We start from the raw sequence: 19,744 nt of genomic DNA, 5'->3' as shown, positions 1-19,744 counted from the left end.
TAAAGGCAGGGGGGGTCTTCAAACTTGGCCCTTTTATGACTTGTGGACTTCAACTCCCAGAATTCCTCAGCCAGTCTGCCTGGCTGAGGAATTCTGGGAGTTGAAGTCCACAAGTCATAAAAGGGCCAAGTTTGAAGACCTCTGCAAGTTAAAGGGATCTCGGAACAGCTCTGTACGGCACTCCGCGTGTGACTTTTCGAAAGTCTTCACCCGAGACGTTTCTTAGCTCTAGATGGATGCCGTTTCATTCGAGTCACTGCGCATACTCGCCCGCCGGGTGCACCGGGGGACCAAGGAGGCGGCTGAGAAGTGCCGGCTTGCCTTCTCGATTCTGCGCGTGCGTGCCTGAGCGACAGGTAGAGACTAAGGCTGGGGCGATGCCCGGAGAGAACCCGCAACTGTCAAGGTAACGGAGCCTTTGGCTGGGGGCTTAGGTAGATGGGATCGAGCGCTGCTCCTACATCGCATGACCTTTAAAAGCCTGCTCTTTTGGAGGAATTGCCGCTCCATCAAGAAGGAAAAATGGGAGCTGCATCGTTTTATTCTCGCTCTGTTGCATGGGCTCGAGTCCTAAATCGGAAAAAGACGGGCTTTTTGGCAAAGCATTGCATATGCCGGCCTTGTTGTGGCTTCCCCTGGTGTCACATTTCAGCCTCTTTATTACTTCCAGTTGGGGTAGACAGCTGTACATCTCTGGAAGGGGAAGAATTGGTGCAGGATGTTTTACAGTGGCTAAGGCTTGGCTCACACATATTAAACCGATATTAAATATTTCGGTTTGCATCTTTCTTGAGGTATATTACAATATGTTGAATTTAATATTTCCAAATGTAAAGGTGAATTTTCACGTAGCCTTAACCAAATTGGCTAGATCAGGGGTAGGCTCTTTTATGACTCATGGACTTCAACTCCCAGAATTCCTGAGTCAGACTCAGGAATTCTGGGAGTTGAAGTCCATGAGTCATAAAAGAGCCGAGGTTGCCTACCCCTGGGCTAGATCTTCCATTTAATGCTTGGGGTAAGGTTAATGATATTAAAAGGAATATTACATCAAGATTTTCTATTTCGTATTTCTTAACTGCCCCTCTCCCCTGGATATCTGCTTGTCTGACTCTGTCTGTCTTGTCTGTCTATCATGCCACTGGGCCAGTCACTCTCAACCCAATCCACCTCTCTGCTTTGAGGAAAATAAGAGACTTGCATGCATTCATGTTAGAAGCACTGAGGCGCTTCAGGTTGAAAGGATTAGCTGTTGATATCACCTGTGCCCAGGCAATGCGCTGTTGGGGGTTTCTTTCATGTCTCAATGTGCCCACCAAAGTGGTACCTATCTACTAGCAATTACTCACTTTCGAACTGCTAGGTTGGCAGAAGCAGGAGAGAATGATGGGAGTTTGCCATCACTGAGGTCTCGAACGTGAGCCACAACGCTCCTTAATAGGAGGTAGAAGGAATGTTGCGTATTTTCAGTGCCTTGATTGATTTGTAGAGTGATAAAGATGGGATAAAAATCACAGAAAGAAGGAAGGAAGGAAGGGAGGGAGGGACAAATTCCAATGTTAATTCCTATTAGATATTTCACACAGATGAGTTAACAAAAAGATTTATATGGCAGGCTAAAGCTCCTACAATATCTCTGGCTAAATTGTGAATTAATTCCTTACGAGTGTTTGATTTTATTTATCAAATTTTGACACCAAACATCTCTGGGCTGTGCACAGATTTCCAAAGCTGCTTCAATTTTTCTGACGTCAAGCCAAGGCAATATTTTTATTAGGTTTGTTTTGATCCTAACATTCTTCGATTTTTGCTCTTTCGTGTTCTGTAAATTATTCGCAGCTGATCTTTATCTTTTTATTTTGGCTTCCAATCTGATCTATGACTTTAGGACTGAACATGATGGTTGTTTAACCTAAAAGATGTTCATCTTATATCATTGGACTGTTTTTTGTTACAGTTACTTTCCTGTTTAGACTCAGTTGAAAAGCAAGCGTGTAATATTTGAAATCTGGGTAGGTTTTAGGGTCTAGGTCAGGGGTCAGCAACCTGAAACAGTGAAAGAGCCACTCGGAACCGGTTGCCTCACAAAAGGAAAAACGGAGCCGCAAAAAATGTGTGCACATGCGCATACATGCGTGCATGTGCAGAACAGGGTTTGACTGAAGAGTGGAGCCAAGGCGAGATATGCACCTACCCTGCATATTTGAATTGATTGGTTGAACTTTTTTAGTCCCACTTTTTTTTGGGACTGCACATGGCAGAGGACTGGGAGCCGCAAGAGACGGCTGAAAGAGCCGCATGCGGCTCCAGAGCTGCGGGTTGCAGACCTGTGGTCTAGGTATACTAAACTGGGATCTTTATTTCCTCCTTTGAAAGCTGCTAGATTATTTGGTTATTAGATAGTGAGCAGTTATATTTTCATCCAAAATCAGATTAAAAATTGATGCAGTGATATAGCATAAATTTGAAAATAGTGCAGAAGTAATTATATTGAAACCTATTGCACTATTGTGGAAGATAATACCTACAATTAATAATAAAGTTCAGGAGGGTATTGTGGTGGTCAGTTGCTTCAGTTGAAATGCAATATATAATGTTGGAAGGGACTTTGGAGGTCATCTAGTCCAACCCCCTGCTTAGGCAGGAAACCCTATACCATTTCAGACAAATGGCTGTCCAGTCTCTTCTTAAAAACTTCCAGTGCATTCACAGCTTCTGGAGGCAGGTTGTTCCACTGATTAATTGTTCTAACTGTCAGGAAATTTCTCCTTAGTTCTAAGGAGATTAGTTTGATTAGTTTCCAAGATCAGGGAACATTTTTATTAATTTTATGCTGCTAGTACTATATTTAAAGGGTTTACTAAAAATAGTACTCAAGCTTACCATAAAGGTCACTAAATTTTATGTTCAATGCCTCAGAGAAACGTGCATTACAAAATTTGCATTTATGCAGTTTGTGAAGAATCAAGCACTAAACAGCTTTCTGAATAATGTAAAAGTAATAAATGTTATTTTAAAGGACTTACCTGATACAGTGTTTTGCTCTGTGGTTCAAAGGGCACTGACAACACAGCAACAGCATGGATTCCAAATGTTGCAGTCAGTCTTCTCGATGGTCCAAGTCAGCTGTTTATACACTGCTCCTAGGAGGTACCTTTGTTACATTGGGTTCAAGTCGTATTCTTTTGATGAAATACTCGGCCAATGAAGGTATGTTGGAATATTTATTTCTGTATAGATACTCCCAGAATTTGTTGGCATGCTCTTTGCTGGTCTGTGACATGAAGTTAAAATAATTAGGTTTTGTAGAGTCTTGATTGTTTTTTTCAGAATTGCTTTTCAATATGAGTTTGGTTCCCAGAGCCATTTTTAGAAAAGAAGACATCTTTCATATAGTCAGAAACCCTTTTGTGATGCAGCACTGAAGCACTTTCTGTTAACGATCTGGTCAAAAGTGAAAAAAGCATACTACACAGTTAGGATCAGAACACTAATTTATAGTACAAAGAAGCCCCAACCTTGAATCTCACTCCCTGAAGCCCCTTATTTACCAATCAGTCAGAATAGAGCTGGAAGGGATCTTGGAATCTTCTAGTCCAGACATGTCAAACACAAGGCCCGGGGGCCGGATCCGGCCCGCAAAGTTGTTTCATGTGGCCCGCGAAACCATCCTGGAAACAGTGAGGGAATGGCCCCCACTGCCTTGGCTCTGGCCCAGAGACCCTCCTTCTGCCAGAGACCCTCAGATCTGTCCCACTCCTGCCCAGGCCCCCATAGGCACCCTTGATGCGTAGTCCATACGCACTCTAGCCACGCCCACCCAGTAGGCCACGCCCACCCTGGCCATACCCACCCGGCCCCTTGAGGGCAACCGCAATGCTGATGCGGCCCTCAATGAAATTGAGTTTGACACCCCTGTTCTAGTCCAACCCCTTGCTCAAGCAGGAGACCATGGCCTATAGCAGGGGTAGGCAACCTCGGCTCTTTTATGACTCATGGACGTCAACTCCCAGAATTCCTGAGTCAGCATAGCTGACTCAGGAATTCTGGGAGTTGAAGTCCATGAGTCATAAAAGAGCCAAGGTTGCCTACCCCTGGCCTATACCGTTTAAGGCAGGTGGCTGTCCAGTCTTTTCTTAAGAACCTCCAGTGATGAAGCACCCACAACTTCTGAAGGCAAACTGTTCTACTGGTTAAGTGCCCTCACTGTTTGGAGGTTTCTCCTAACAGAAATATTAAAATATTTGCGATAATAAATATTTAAAATATCCACTATTTTCCAAAAGTAGAAAATATATTTTAATTCTTTCTTATGAAAAATTATTATCTGGAAATAGAAGTGGAGGTTTTCTCAAAGACATCTTGTTGAATGTACATTTCTGCATTGGCTGCCTGTTGTGGTATTTTTACTTTACTTTAAAGTCAATCTGTGCAGTATTCATGTGACTTCTCTAAATGTTTTTCAGATAATAAGTATGATTATCTTCCTGCAACTGTGAATGTGTGCTCAGAATTAGTTAAGCTTGTACTTTGTTTGATAATGGCTCTCTGGGTAATCAGAAGAGGTAAGCTGTTAGAGCTAAAATTGTTATGATATTTAGGAATGGTTATATCTTCTCTTGTTGCTTAGTATGTGTTAAATGTACAGGTGACCCTCATTGAATGAGTACGTACAACCAGTCGACAAGGTTCCTGCCATTGCAACTTTCTCACAGTCATGTGATTGCAATCTGAACAGTTGATGACTGGCTCACAATTACCATATTGCAATCTCCCATGGTCATGTGATCACCACTTGCAATCTTCACTGCTAGCTTCCAACAAGCAGGAAGTTAGCAGGAATTTGCAAATGGCAACCATATGAAATTGCATTTAATGATGGTGTGGGATTTGCTTAATGACAGCAACTGGAAGTGCTGTTGCTAAATGGCACAGTCACATGATGTTGCGTTTATGACCCCATCATTTAATGATGGAAAGTCCAGTCCCAAATACCATAGTTAACTGAGGACTATATGTCATGTAGTCATATTTTATTCATATTATGTGTCTTTCTGTCATGTGCCTTTAAGTCACATTATGTGTCTTTCAGTCATATTATGTGTGTTTACATCAACAGAGATCCCATACCATTGTTAGTGTTATTGGACTGAAAATTGAAATCAGGCAAATATTTCTCTTGAACTTCAAAAAAAAATCTGTAAAGTCTGAGACATCTTAGCAATTGACTGTAATTATTGTAATATTTGTCTTTATCTCCTCTTCTGTAGAAAAGGGTTCTTGCAGGATTTAAAAATGATTTATATTTTGTAAAATTCAGAGGTTTGGCTATATAAAAAGTAGTAACACTATCTTCTATACAGTGAAATGGTGAAGAATTCTTTTCTTTTAATCTGTGTAATTACCTTTTATAAATGACATTGCTATAGTATCCTCCTCTATTTGTTGTTCCTGTGAGTTATTCATAGGGCATCAGTGTTGTAAAATGCACTATGTAGGAAAAAATTGGCCAACAGAATTTGGTATATCTTTTTAGTCCTGTAAATCCTTTTGAGATTTAATTGGGCTATTCAAACCAAATCTCTAGGAAAATATTTTCCACCTTCCTGTTTTGGATAATCAAATATGATTAATAATTGTTTAAAATATAGTCCAGATTATGTGCAATTCTTTATAAACACTTTATAAATTTATAGTGGCTTTACAAAACAACGAATGTAAATGAAGCGAAAAGCTTTATGAAGTGAAAGCTTGCTAGAAAATATTAATAGGCTGGACATTTTCAGGAGTCTAGATTCATGAAATTTGCTCCTGAATCCAAGGAAATTTCAGGTGTTGGCTTCCTAGGCATAAACACCTTGACTGACATGGAAAAATACTGCAGAAAAAAAGGATTTGAAAAAATTATCATTCCTTTATCTGCATGTTTATGATGAAAAAAATATGAAAAAATGCTGTTAATCATAACAGATATTATTGTATTAGCAGAAACCAATCCTCATTAAATTAGGCAGAACTTCAGGCAGAATTGGTCCAGACATCTAGCATTCTAAAATGCTTAACTAATAAGTCTCTAAGAAAATTTGCAATAGTAATTTCTCATAATGTTAATGAGAAATAAACTTTATTACAGTTGTAATAATTTATAATAACAGAGAAAGAAAAAGAGATACATATTAAGGAGCTCATTGTGTTGGGGTAATTCAGCGATATCGATCAATAAAGTTGGCAAGGTAATGAAATAAAGAATTACAACTCCATCTACATTTGAAGGATAAAATTCAAGGTGCTGGTGATGACCTATAAAGCCCTAAATGGCTTGGGTCCGGGATATTTGAGGGAACACCTGCTGCCAGCATCAAGTTCCCTTCGTCCAGTGCGCTCCCACAGGGAGGGTCTCCTCAGGGTGCCGCCGGTTAAAGACTGCCGGCGGGTAACACCCAGGGGTAGGGCCTTCTCAGTGGGTGCGCCTGCCCTGTGGAACCAGCTGCCAGTGGAGCTGAGGACTGCCCCCAACCTCCGTTCATTCCGCCGGGACCTGAAGACCTGGCTCTTCGAGCTCTCTGGCCCAGGCTGAGAATATTTTTAATTTTAATTTTAACTGGGTTTTAATTTTCTCAGGGTTCTATTTAATCTCTTTTAATTTGTTTTAACGTTTGTATTGACTGTTTTTTAAATGCCCTGTAAACCGCCCTGAGTCCTTCGGGAAAGGGCGGTAAATCTAAATAAAATAAAAAAAATAAAAAATAAAAATACATGTAATTTCTAGGAAGGATATTTTCTTTGGGGAGGCTGGAAATCAGCAAAAAATAAAGGGGGGGGGGGTAAAATATAACATCAATTATCCCTGGAAAAATGAAATGAAGAATAGGAACAATAATTAAGTTGGAGAAATTAAAAAGGATATTTTGAATATTGTATTTTATTATAACAGAATCACATTAATGAACTTACTTAACAGAAATAATATAAATCTCAAATTCTGTAGATGGTTGAGATAACCTGTATAGAATTTCAAATACTAAATTATATTGTTGCTTAAAAATGTCTTGTATAGGTATGTGAATATAAATTTATTTTGGTGCTTAATGTATTTATTCATAGTTGTTGATTTTAAAGTATTATATAAAATATTAAGATAATTAAATTATATTCAAATTATTAAGAAAAATAATTTAAAGAATTTTTTTAAGAAGGTAATTGGAATAGAGAGTGTTTAAAACAGCCTTCTATTTTACCACACAGAATGGTTTAACAAACAAATTATATGTAAATATGTTTAATTTACAGAGAATTTTTTTTATAGACATCAGACATCAAAATTTCAATTTGAATATCATTCAAAATCTTTAAGAAAGCCTGGTAAAGTTTCATATCTGTGTTTTAATAAGGAAGCTTCCAATTATGGATTTCTTAAGGAGTCTGTCTTTAGTGATTTGTTCTTTTTGAAATTAATAATCATATGTGCTGAGGACAGTGTAGATATGTATTGATAATTAAATTCATTGACTAATTTTTCTTGTTACTTTTTCTTTTTTAGGAGGATATTCCCATAGTGGATTTGGCTGCAGCTCATGGAGGCAGTTGTATAGCTACATAAAGTGGTCAATTCCAGCTTTTCTTTATTTTTTAGATAACTTGATTGTCTTCTATGTGTTGTCCTATCTTGAACCAGTAAGTATCACTTCAGCAGTGTAGAATGGTCTCTATATGTTCTAATGAAAAGAGAATATATTTTTATCACCTTAAGTGCTTATATCAAATTTCAGTCATTTTCAGAGATTTTAAGTAAGATTGCTTCCTCCCTGAATAGTATTTCAGTAGCTGAGTTGATATTTTAGAGATGTTATGTTTGGTATGTGATATATGGACGCTGAGCTTGTCGATCCGAAAGTCAACAGTTTGGCAGTCGAATCCTGAGTGCTGCGTAACAGAGTGAGCCGCCTGTTACTCGTCCCAGCTTCTGCCAACCTAGCAGTTCGAAAGCACATAAAAATGCAAGTAGAAAAATAGGGACCACTACGGTGGGAAGGTAACAGCGTTCCGTGCGCCTTTGGCGTCTAGTCATGCCGGCCACATGACCACGGAGACATCCTCGGACAAGCGCTGGCTCTTCGGCTTCGAGACGGAGATGAGCACCGGCCCCTAGAGTCGGAAACGACTAGCACGCATGTGCGGGGAAACCTTTACCTTTATAATATAAGCAGAACACAAATTTAATTGGCAAATGACTGTATTCAATTAGGTTTTGTCATCTATGTTTCATAAATCAGAGAAGAAATCTGTATTGTAAAGGGTGTTTTCAATTGTTTGAACATAAGTTTGTGTAAGAAGCATAACTATAAATAAAGACAAGGAAATTAAAGTAAACTTTTTAATTAGAGCCAGAGTGTAAAAACCTTAGCTTACCAGAATCCATTGAACATTGGTTTAGAGTGTGAACAGGTAGTCCTTGGGTTATGATAATTAGGACTGGAATTTCCATTGCTAAGTGAAGTGATTGTTAGATGAACCATCACATGACTGCATTATTTAGTGATGGAAGTTCCAATAAACCTGGTTGCAGTTGTTAGGCCAGGACTGTGCCATCGTTAGGCCAGGATCTCATGCTTTTCCTGCCCTACTATGATCCTTTCACTATGATCCTTTCTGCTTCAACTCCACCCACTTACATATCTCCTTCCCATCTCGGTCCTTTTCGCTGCCCTGTCAACACTTACTTCTGCCAGCTCCAGCTGACCTTTGCTGCCTTGCTCCTCCCAGTGCTGACAAGGCATGCCCAGCTAAGGCAGGTGGTGGTGGGAGGGGTGGTGGCGGCAGGATTAGGCAGCAGAGCTCACAGTGGCCAAAAGAGCAGAAATAAGTGGGTGGGGAGAGTTGAGGTGCACTCTGCAATCATAAACGTGGGCAAGCTGCCAAGCATCTGAATTTTGATCATGTGACAAGGGCATTGCATCTTTGAGGACTGGGTTTTAAATACCATTCATTCAGTGCTGCATTTTGCATTTTTGATGCTTAGGAGGAATTTGGGAAGGAGGGAGGGAGGTATATATTTTCATAATAGTGTCAAAAGTCTGAAGACAGTTTTACTTATAAAGACAAGAACAGTGTTGAAAAAAAATAGGTTTGGGTGTAGTTTTCCAATTTGTTAAGATGGAATGAATGCTGGCTACTTCCAGTATGACACAGGCTGATTTCCATTTGCAAAATAGAACAACCCTTTGATCTTCCCTGGTTCTTTTCATCTACTCCCCCCATCACATGTACATAACCTCATATTTGCCCTAGAGCAGATTTGAGAGGAGTCACTGCTCTTTTTGATTAACCAGCAGGTTCAAAGGATGGGAAACTATTTTTCACATTCTTCTGACTTTCTGTTTCTACTCAAATCGGAATCAAGATTTTTCTCTATAGAATACCGTATAGTGAAAGTCATGAACTGAACCACTTATGATTTTCACTGAATGTCCTTTCATTAATTGGAATCTACCATTCAAGATGGAATATATGAAAAGTGTATCTCTTTTCATTTATGGACAATTCTATTGGCAAAGAATCTTCCATGGACAGAAAGAAAGCTTTAAAACACTGGTCCATAATTTGGGGAATAAGTGTTAAGCCTTTGTTTTTCTGCTTGATTCCGTGAAATGTAGGAATGATTGCTTTCAGGACTTTTCTAGAAAGGCAGTTCTTTTTTTTTTAACAAGTGCTATTTAGCTCAATAAAATTTGGTTCCACAACCAACGCATTTTAAGGTGGTTGTACTCTAATAGGTATCCTATTTCTAGGTTGCATTTGATTTGTAACATAATATCTTTTCTTCTTCTTCTAGGCCATGGCTGTTCTGTTCTCAAATTTTGTTATTATAACAACAGCTCTTCTATTCAGAATAGTCCTGAAGTGAGTAATTATGGAAACATGTTATCTTTTGTCATTTCTTTCTTTCCTCAAAGTTCTCTTCTGAAGCAATTTTAAACAAGGCTCTAAAGGTAATGAAAATTAAAAGTACATCCAAAATGATTATAATATTACTACTATTGTCATTTAGTTGTTAATGAATACACATAGCTATTGAGTTTGGTATACTTTCTATGGTTTTTTTTGTTAATGATTCAGAGGACAGTCCTAAATATACGTTAATCTTATCAAACTGGGTCATACTTGTACTTGTTCCCCCCCAATGGTTGTTTTCTAAGTCAGACATAATTTACTAATATTTACTTACATAGTGTAGGATATTGTTAGAAGAACGATAGCTGTCCAGAGTTGTCTGGAACATTGGCACAGCTTCAGTAGATACAAAATAATTCAGTGTGCAGAGTGAATCATCCTGTTAGGTATGACAGGCATTGTAAGCATTTGAATTTCAGTATTATTGTCCAAATACTTTTTCCTGGTATGATACTAGAACAGAAGTCACACTGCTGCTTTACTAAAGTAGCTAACTCTTTTTTACCTCCCCATACCTATTATTTGTGCTTCTTTGAATCAACTTTATTTTTTTCCTCTCCATGCAGGCGGCAGGTCTCCTGGGTGCAATGGGCATCTTTGCTGATTCTGTTCCTATCTATTGTAGCTCTGACTGCAGGGACAGGAAGCAATAACCATAGCTTGGCTGTCCATGGATTTCATCATGACATTTTTCTTAGTCATTCAAACAGTTGCCTGCAGTATACCAAGTCAGAAGAAGAATGTTGGGGAAAAGACAACTGCACTCTTAGATGGTCCTTCCCTGGCTTTAGCTGGAATCTCACAACTACTGCAGGAACCACGAAAACAGTTCGTCTTGGACTGGGACATCTGCTCATACTAGTACAGTGTTTTATTTCAGCATTAGCCAACATCTACAATGAAAAAATACTGAAAGAAGGAGGCCAATTCAGTGAAAACATCTTTGTGCAGAATACCAAGCTGTACCTCTTTGGAGCTATGTTCAATGCACTGATGCTAAGCCTGCGCTCTGAAAACAGGCGCCAGATAGAGTATTGTGGTTTTTTCTATGGTCACAACATATTCTCAGTGGCCCTTATTTTTGTCACTGCCTTCCTTGGGCTCTCCGTGGCCTTCATTCTGAAGTTCCGAGACAATATGTTTCATGTTTTGACTGCACAAGTTACAACTGTGATCATCACCACAGTGTCAGTTTTTGTATTTGACTTTAAGCCTTCCATGGAGTTCTTCTTGGAAGCACCTGTAGTTCTTTTGTCTATATTTATCTATCACTCCAGCAGCCCTCGTTGTACAGAATACACTGTTCAGTGGGAGAGGGGCAAACATAATGGAGGTGCATGGGAGCGCTCTAGTGGGGTAAGATTTGAAAGGTTTCCTTTCTAAATATTCTTTGGGCCAGTTGATTTCAGTGCACACCTCTGATTGTGATGTGAATATAAATGTTTGCCATCATTGTCAAAATAGCATTATGCTGCTAGAGGGGAGTCCTTGGTTATGACTGCCTGTTGAGTGACCGCTCAAATTGATAATGCTGGAAAAAATTGTTTGACTATTTTTGAACTTAGGATGGTTGCAGCATCCCAACAGTCATATAAACATGATTCTAGCGTTTGAGAACTGGGGCACTTTTACACTGGTTGCAGAGTCCTGTAGTCACACAATTGTCATTTGCGACCTTCACAGCTGGCTTTCAACAAGCAAAGCCAATGAAGATGCTGGCAATAACTCTTGAGTTCACATGACATCACACGTAATGACCGCAGGTGATTCATTCAATGACTGCAGTGGAGCTGATGTAAATTGGCTGTGGTCATGTGATGTTTCACTTAATAACTCATCCCTTAGTGATGGACTAGCTGGACCCATTTGGGGTGATTAAGCGAGGATTACCTATAAATGTGTGGTTCTGCTTTCCTTATAATTGTTTGTGTAACAGAGTGTGTCCAAATGATATACTAACATTTACCATTTTTTTGTTTTTTTTTTTAAAATAAGTTTTATTGGTTTTCCAGTTAAAATCTACATATTTAGAAAACATCATGGTGACTGGGTAATCAGAGATTCAGTAACAGAGTTTTCAGTACATAATTCAGGTTACATTATCAAAACATCCTTCTATATTTCCCTTAATATTTCATCCAACAAGTTTAAACTAATGAATTTCTAGAAATAACATGGTCAGTTAAAAAATTGTCTTCAGTTTCATTGAGATATATCTATGTCCTGTTATTAAATTTTACCTAATTTTAATTTTAATTATAGTATTCAAATTTAGCCTTTAAGATCCCAAATAATATTCACAACCCAAATTTCCCTTATTTCATTACACCAAAAAGTGTAGAATTTAACATATACACAATGGCTGAATAGCTATGCGCTACCTAATAAACATTGTCTGTTTCACATCTTAATACATCACATGTTATTGATAGTACCACAGCCTATGTTTATCAATGTACATCTACTTATACACAGCCGGATCCTGTTTTAAATTTTAGCTAATTCTTAATTCTTAAATAGAATAATCAAACATCTTTTAACATCAAACGTGGGATCCATAAGCCAAATTTCCATTATGTCAGTGTACAAATTATAATGTCTAAAATAATCCTAATAGATACATAAACACATTCTGGTTCTATCTCATAAACATTTTCTATTTTAGGTCCTGATAGATCACTGATTACTAAAGGGGTAGCCTTTAATAGTTCTCTAAGAACTCACTTTTAAAATCTAACTCTAGCTTTCTTTTTTCCCTAATCAGATTTCCAGACCAAGGCCTTTAGATTGCCAGATGAGTCTTCCTTCGCTCCAATACATATTATTTGAATCAAAGGAGGCCATCTAGCCATCAGTGATCCACAAAAACCAAACCATTTGTAATCATTAAGTTGTTGCCCTGTTAGTTCTAGTCTCTGTATTTGCTCTAAAAACTATATTTTCAGTTCAGTCTGGGTTCATCTGTTTTAAGTAGAGAGTCTTATCCAGTTTTGCAGTTAGTGCTTGGCTGTCCAGGCTTTCAGGAAACTGTCTTTGTTGATCTTGCGCGTCCTCTTTGTTAGCATCTTGCACATAGTGTACTTCTGAAGTTGTAGGCTCTTTTGATGAAGTCAAGAGTTGAGTATTAAGTTTTCCCATAGTTTGTTGTTGGTCCTTAAGTGATAGCCTTAGTGATAGTTCCTTGTACTTTTAAAGTTGTCGGTTCTTTGGATAGAGTCAAGTTTTTAGTATTAGTTTTTTCAATATCTTGTTGTACCTTGTGTTTCTCTGTCTCGATAATAATTTGTTCCAGTTTTGTTATATTCTGAGTTGTAAATTCTTTAGTTAAAGTCTGGGTTACAGTTTGTAACTTGGAGTTGGCACCTAAATTTTCCATTCTGGAGATAAACATCTCAGTGACTTGTTGGATTGTTTCTAATATGAGCTTATAGTCAAGCAAGGTTTGTGGCTGATCAGTCTCCATTTTGAAATAGTAAATAGTCCTTAGTGGAGGCTAACTTTTAAACAAAAGTCAGTAAATGTTCATCTCCACAAGCCTTAAGTTCACCTCCAGCTGTTTCAGGTTTTTACCTTTAGCTGATAATGTCAAGGGCAGTTCCAAAATATAAACAGGTTTATTTGCCAAAAATATTCACTTAACTGTATCAGGTTTGGCCACAAGATGTCCCCAGCATACTTAAAATCTTTTTCAGACATAAATTTATCAGTTTTGAGTCCTTTTAAGTAGTTATTTTCTCTCTTTTCTCCTTTTTTTAATCAGATAGATAGAATAACCAGTTTTTGTAAGAATAGGAGTTTTGGCTCACCAGAAATAGAGAGGAAGTAAGTCAAATTAAATAGTATTCTGTTCAAGGTTTTCTTTTTTCTCCCGACGTGATCAGAAGCCACCTTTAAGGAGGATGGGGGGGGGGGAAAGGATTCCTTCCCTCTCTCCTCACAGGGGGAAACAAATTCAAGAAGCTTTTAGCTTTTAGCTATTGCTCTTTGTAATAAAGGATCTGGTTCATTCAGAAAACTAGAATGGTAGTTTTGCCCTTGCTGGAAGCTGCTTAATCTTACTGTGGTATCCCACTATGAGCCATTTCTTTCCTTTGCATTTCCGAAATATATTTGTGTTTCCCTAATCACATCACACTATATTTGGGATGTGCAGCTCTCTAGATTCCAGAAATATTTGACATCATAATATAAATCAGAGCATTTTGAGACATTCCATTTTGTTTCAGGTTTTCAACTTGGAATCCTAGTGTCCCAAGAAGTTTACAATAGTATAGTGTGGGTTTTTTGGACATTTTAAAAGAATAGTTTGTATTTTTCAGATACGTTCCGTACGAACATTAAACTATTTTTAGAATAGCTTTGAATGTATAAAATTCTTTTAAAAAATGCATTTGTGGCTATTTGCTTAGCTTTCTATTGAATTAAAGTGATTTTTTTTAAGATTGAACACCAGAGGGCACAATTGATAAACGAGGTGCACTTACAATGTGTTCCTGGGTATGCTTCAAGCATCATTTGAATAAATATGTAGATTGTATGCAAAAAGTAATATATTATTGTGTATGTATCTGTGAAAGTAAATACATATAATTTTCATGTGAATTTGTAACTACATTTAAGCCTAAAAAAAAAGCAACACACTTTTTACTAACTTTTTTGGGGCTTCTCTTGAAACGATACAGAATTGGACTTATTTGGTTTCTCTTTTTTCCAAATTTTTGCCAGGTGCCATTGCAAAAATTATGTAATACAGATTTAATAAATGTATTTGATGAACATTTGACAAGGTCAAATTCCTACTCTTTCTATGTGGGCAAATATTTTGCATGGCATATAAAATACATAACAATTGTAATGAAAGAGGAATAGGCAGTCTTAACAACGCATTTCAAAGTGACTGATTAGGAAGTATTTAATATTGTGCAGACGGTATATATTGTAGGATCTGGTCTCAGTGTCCACTAAATTATATCTATTAGTTATGGTGTGGCTGTATGACAAGGATATACTGTAAAAATTACAGCCCGTGGGTTTTGTATGGCTCACCAACAACCTTTTTGCAAGCCGCAGATCCTATACTAGAATTGACAGAACTATCTAAGGTTAATTTGGAGGGAGAAAGCATCTATTTCGCACTTAAGAACTGTCCCAGTTAGGATCCTGGCTCTGTCCACTTTGGGATTGTTATCTTCTGCATGTTGTATAAATCATGGTAGAGCTTCTGGTCAATTAAAGGTATAGCTTCTACCTCTGTGATATAATTAACAAAGGTAACTTAAATTGTAATCCAGTTTCAGTGAAAGAAACACTATCATAGGACAAGGACTAGTGAAGTTCTACTACCGCAATTACTATATGGCCAATACCAAAAGTAGCTGTACTTCAAATTATGGTAAACATTAGACAAATGACATAATCTATTCATTTTATGAACTTGTTTATTAATTTTTCACTATCTTCCCTTTATTTTCTGTAGGATGGAGAAGAACTTGAGAGACTCACCAAACCAGGCAGTGATCATGATTCAGATGAGGAGGCCTTATAGCAAATGGTGGTCACAACTAAAATTTGGGGGAGATCGCCTGGACATTCATGCCAAGTAGATAATGGGAGGAGGGCTTTGCAAATTCACAAAATATCTCCTATGAGTAACATAATCAGGCATAATTCTGTTCCAACTCTAGTTGGAAGGCTCTTTCCCAGTACAGCATGTGAGGAGAGGAAACTTTTTCACAGTGGAAGTGGTGGAAATCTCTTAAATGTTTTCACTGAGGTGGGATTTTTTTAAAAAAAATCAAGCTCTGATATTTTAATTACCAACCAAACAGGATATTAGGGTGGGATTAGAAAAATCAGTGAAGGTTATAATTTCTCCTAGACCTCATGACTATGCACTACTAATGGTGTTGAAAACCATATGCCTTTGAGTATTAAATGCAATTAGAATTTTGAGGAGATCTAGATATTCTTGCCAAATGGATGATGGCAGGAGGGTTTGCCTATTTACAAATTACTATTCACATAATCAGTCATAAAGCACATTTACTAGAATGCTATCAATATATTAATTGCTGGGAATTATTGAGGGGCAATCACTGTCCTTTTCTTCTGATTGTAGACTTCCCATAGGCAACTAGTTGGTCATTGTTGAAAATAAGATACTGGAGTAAATTGAGGTTTTTATGTGATCCAGCAGAGAACTGCTCATGCTTCTGTGTACTTGATCTTCTAACATGAAGATTTACTTTTGCAGCAAGAGTCATTGGAATTCAGAAGATTTGGATGCAGAAGGGAAGCATCATTTTGAACCATGCATTTTGAGACAGTTGATTTTCTTTTCACCTTAAAATAAAGAGATTGGAGTGCTAATGCTGACCAAGATATCTCAGTTCAAAGATGATGTGAGAGAAGAATTTATTGATGGATTATGTAAGATATCACTTTATGGAAATCCAGAAGCACAGTCCTCAAAATATTATTGCATACCACAAATACAGAGATTACATGGTAACATTTTCTTATGTATAAGATGTGCTTTATCCTTTAAGCTTTCTGGAAATATTGTTGCCTTCATGAGTTGTATGCCTGGGGTATCATATAAATCATTTATTTTTATATGACTACCCCTGTGATACCCAGTGTTAAAAACTGCATATGTTTGAGCCTCATAATTACAGTAATTAGGATATCATTTGAATATGAAAACCAATATTTGAGCATTTCTTCTGAATGTCATCATCACGAATCAGATGAGATATCCCGCTGATGGATCCCTTAAATGAATAGGAAATTAATAACATGGCTTTCTAGCCAATTTGCATATTTCCATACAATTTGGGTACTATTTTTAGTTTTGCTGCATGAAAATAGATGAATTAAGTATTTAAGCATAAAATTTAAGATTACTTCTTTCAAAATATATCAACAGGATCATCCTTCCAGGCTAATGTAAAACAGGGTCCAGAAAGTTACAGTGTTCCAAATATTTGTTCATGCTTAGCTGGTGTAGCCAAAGCAGGGGTGTCAAACTGCTGGCCTGTGGGCTGGTTGTATCATATGGAAGCCAAGCCCACCCCAGCTCCAGCAATACGCTGTGACACGTCACGTCACGTGGCGAGTTTGACACCCGTGAGCTAAAGGGATGAAGGGAATTGCATTCTTAACATCTGGGGTTGGGTAATAAAGGTTTCTACCCCTAGTATATACCATGTAACACTGGATAACACTGCACTTAACCTTTTACATGCCATATGATCGTGTTCACAAGCTATGCGTTTCAAGTGAATTGTTACTTTCCCTTGTGGATAATTAATGTGCAATTATCCTGGGTTGGTGCTATAGAGATATTCCATCTTTTATGACTAATTTATCCAGTGACTATCCTTGATGGTGAATTGCAATCCAATAATATCTGGAAGTCAACAGTTTGGAGAAGAATCTTTTATGGCATGTCAGCCAAGAAAATTTGTAATCCAGTGTTTCTAATCTTTAATAGAAATTATAAATATAGGCCATCTTTCATATCTAGGTTATGTACTAGGTTATGTACTTTTAAGGAATGTCAATCCCTTAAAGAAATGTTACCTACCCTGTAAATATTTCCTTAGCTTTCAGCTTGGAACCAATAAATTGGAGTGGTTCCCATTCCTTGGGTTGTCTTTGTTCAGTCTTTTGTACACATTAATGTTTGTGTTAATTCCATAAAAGACAAAAGAAATACAGGCATAAAATGCAGTGCAACAGAGTTTGTACTGACATATATTTAAAGCTGTAACAATGCATGCAAAATTTTCTGTGGATATGATAAGTATATGTTTTTTCTAGCATTGGTGATTCAGTTTTGGAATGGAAATGTATAAAGAAAATAGTACGATTCAAGACATTTAGCAGCTGTGACATATAGAAATTTCTAAATTATATTGTGTAAAATATTGCTTAAATTGTGAAGTTTCAGTTCAGTTTTATACTTCAAATTTAAGATTCATTTGTAAAGATGCCTGCAGGGGCAAGAGTTAATATTGCAAAATTATTGGAAGAGGAATGTATGAAAATGCTAGGCAAATATTCCAATCAGGGTTATTGTGTTGATAGAAGGTGGTTCTCTTATTTGCTTACATAACAGTTAATTTATATTTTTCTGTAATATTGCTACCACACTGGTACCTGGTATAATGAAGCATCCTTTTGACCCTGCTTTATCTCATGTTTGTAGCATTTATTGAGAAAAATACGGTTTGAAGTAAGGATTTCTTTTACCACCTTGTTGACGCAAGTATCCATTGTTCCTTTATTTTTTGGAAGCCTTGATAGTTTCTAAAGAAGTAGTTCTAACATAACAGAATGCATGTTCTTTAACAGCAGTTGTTTAAATACAGTTGCAAGATTAACTAGTGCCTGGAATAAATTAAAATTTGGGAGGAGGGGGGTTGAGTTTCAATTGTTTTCCAGACCAGAAAAAAATAGGTACGGTAAATGGATGTTGGTTGTATGCATACCAATAGAATTAGAGACATAAAAATTAATATTTTAGTGACCAATATGGACTTTTCAGAACAGTTAGAAAACCAATATTCAAATACATATTTTTAAAAGTTGGTAATATCACACATATAATTATGCATTCAGTAATGAATAAATTAATAAGAGTCTTTTAAGGTACATCAAAGGGACGCGGTGGCTCAGTGGGTTAGGACGCTGAGCTTGTCGATCAGAAGGTCGGCAGTTTGGCGGGTCGAATCCCGAGTGCCGCGTAACAGAGTGAGCGCCTGTTACTCGTCCCAGCTTCTGCCAACCTAGCAGTTCGAAAGCACGTAAAAATGCAAGTAGAAAAATAGGGACCGCTCCGGTGGGAAGGTAACAGCGTTCCGTGCGCCTTTGGCGTCTAGTCATGCCGGCCACATGACCACGGAGACGTCCTCGGACAAGCGCTGGCTCTTCGGCTTTGAAACGGAGATGAGCACCGGCCCCTAGAGTCGGAAACGACTAGCACGCATGTGCGGGGGAACCTTTACCTTTACCTTAAGGTACATCAAGAAGTAGCTGATTAAGCATTTCTGACCTAATATATACAAGAGTTTTTTTATTTTGTTTTTGTTTTTGCAAGGGCCTACATGGCTTTGGGTTGGATATGGAGTACTTTTAATAATTTTCCTATTCTGGAAAAGGTTAAATATCCATCTGTTAGCAAGTCTTCTTCAAAGGGTTGTCCTTTTGCACTTATGTGGCCTGGCAGACTCATTTAGGGAACATATATTTGTCCACTAAATATGTGTTTTGTCTGTGTTTGAGAAAGAAATATGCTTTGTTTGGCTTATGTGGAATTTAACAAGAAATTTCTTGAAAGAAAATTCTGAAAGTTTTTTTCATTAGTGGTGTGTAGCTTTTTTTCCAAATATCTAATAACAAAACAAAAATAAAAACCAAGACCGTCAAATTTAAAGCTAATGTTGAACAACATTGTTTTCAGTTGTGTCTTTTGATTGGTTTGGTCTTACTTATTTTAACATTACAGTTATTCCTAGCATGATGTTTTCAGGAATTTGTGAAATCACTCATTTTAGATTGCATTGCACTATACAAAACACATTTCTGGAAAAATTCCTCTCACAAAACATTTGATAAATCTCCCTAGCATGTTTTGCAACTGTGATCAAGTTTAGTGAAATTTTGAAATCTCATATGGACTACATCCTGTCTTACAGATTGCACATAAACATCAATTAAAACCCACCTTGCTATTTAGGGTTAGCTCACTATGCCTTCTTTGGCAATTTACACAAATGTTCTCTGGTGG

General features: G+C 37.4%; 1 protein-coding gene across 1 annotated transcript; it reads left to right on the top strand.

The window, feature by feature from the left end:
* Positions 1 to 165: 165 nt before the first annotated feature.
* Positions 166 to 16,320, top strand: SLC35A5 (solute carrier family 35 member A5). The gene is made up of 8 exons (XM_081327183.1): positions 166 to 406; positions 3,058 to 3,210; positions 4,467 to 4,565; positions 7,541 to 7,674; positions 9,833 to 9,900; positions 10,518 to 11,307; positions 15,428 to 15,550; positions 16,205 to 16,320. Exons 2-7 carry the CDS (start codon positions 3,081 to 3,083, stop codon positions 15,494 to 15,496), a joined length of 1,290 nt encoding a protein of 429 aa, XP_081183309.1. The 5' UTR covers positions 166 to 406; positions 3,058 to 3,080; the 3' UTR covers positions 15,497 to 15,550; positions 16,205 to 16,320.
* The last annotated feature ends 3,424 nt before the right edge of the window (positions 16,321 to 19,744 follow it).

Source organism: Vipera berus, assembly GCF_964194415.1.
Source record: "Vipera berus genome assembly, chromosome: 4".
Taxonomy (NCBI): Eukaryota; Metazoa; Chordata; class Lepidosauria; order Squamata; family Viperidae; genus Vipera; species Vipera berus.
The sequence above is the reverse complement of the archived record's forward strand: the minus strand, read 5'-3'. Positions and strand labels throughout refer to the sequence as shown.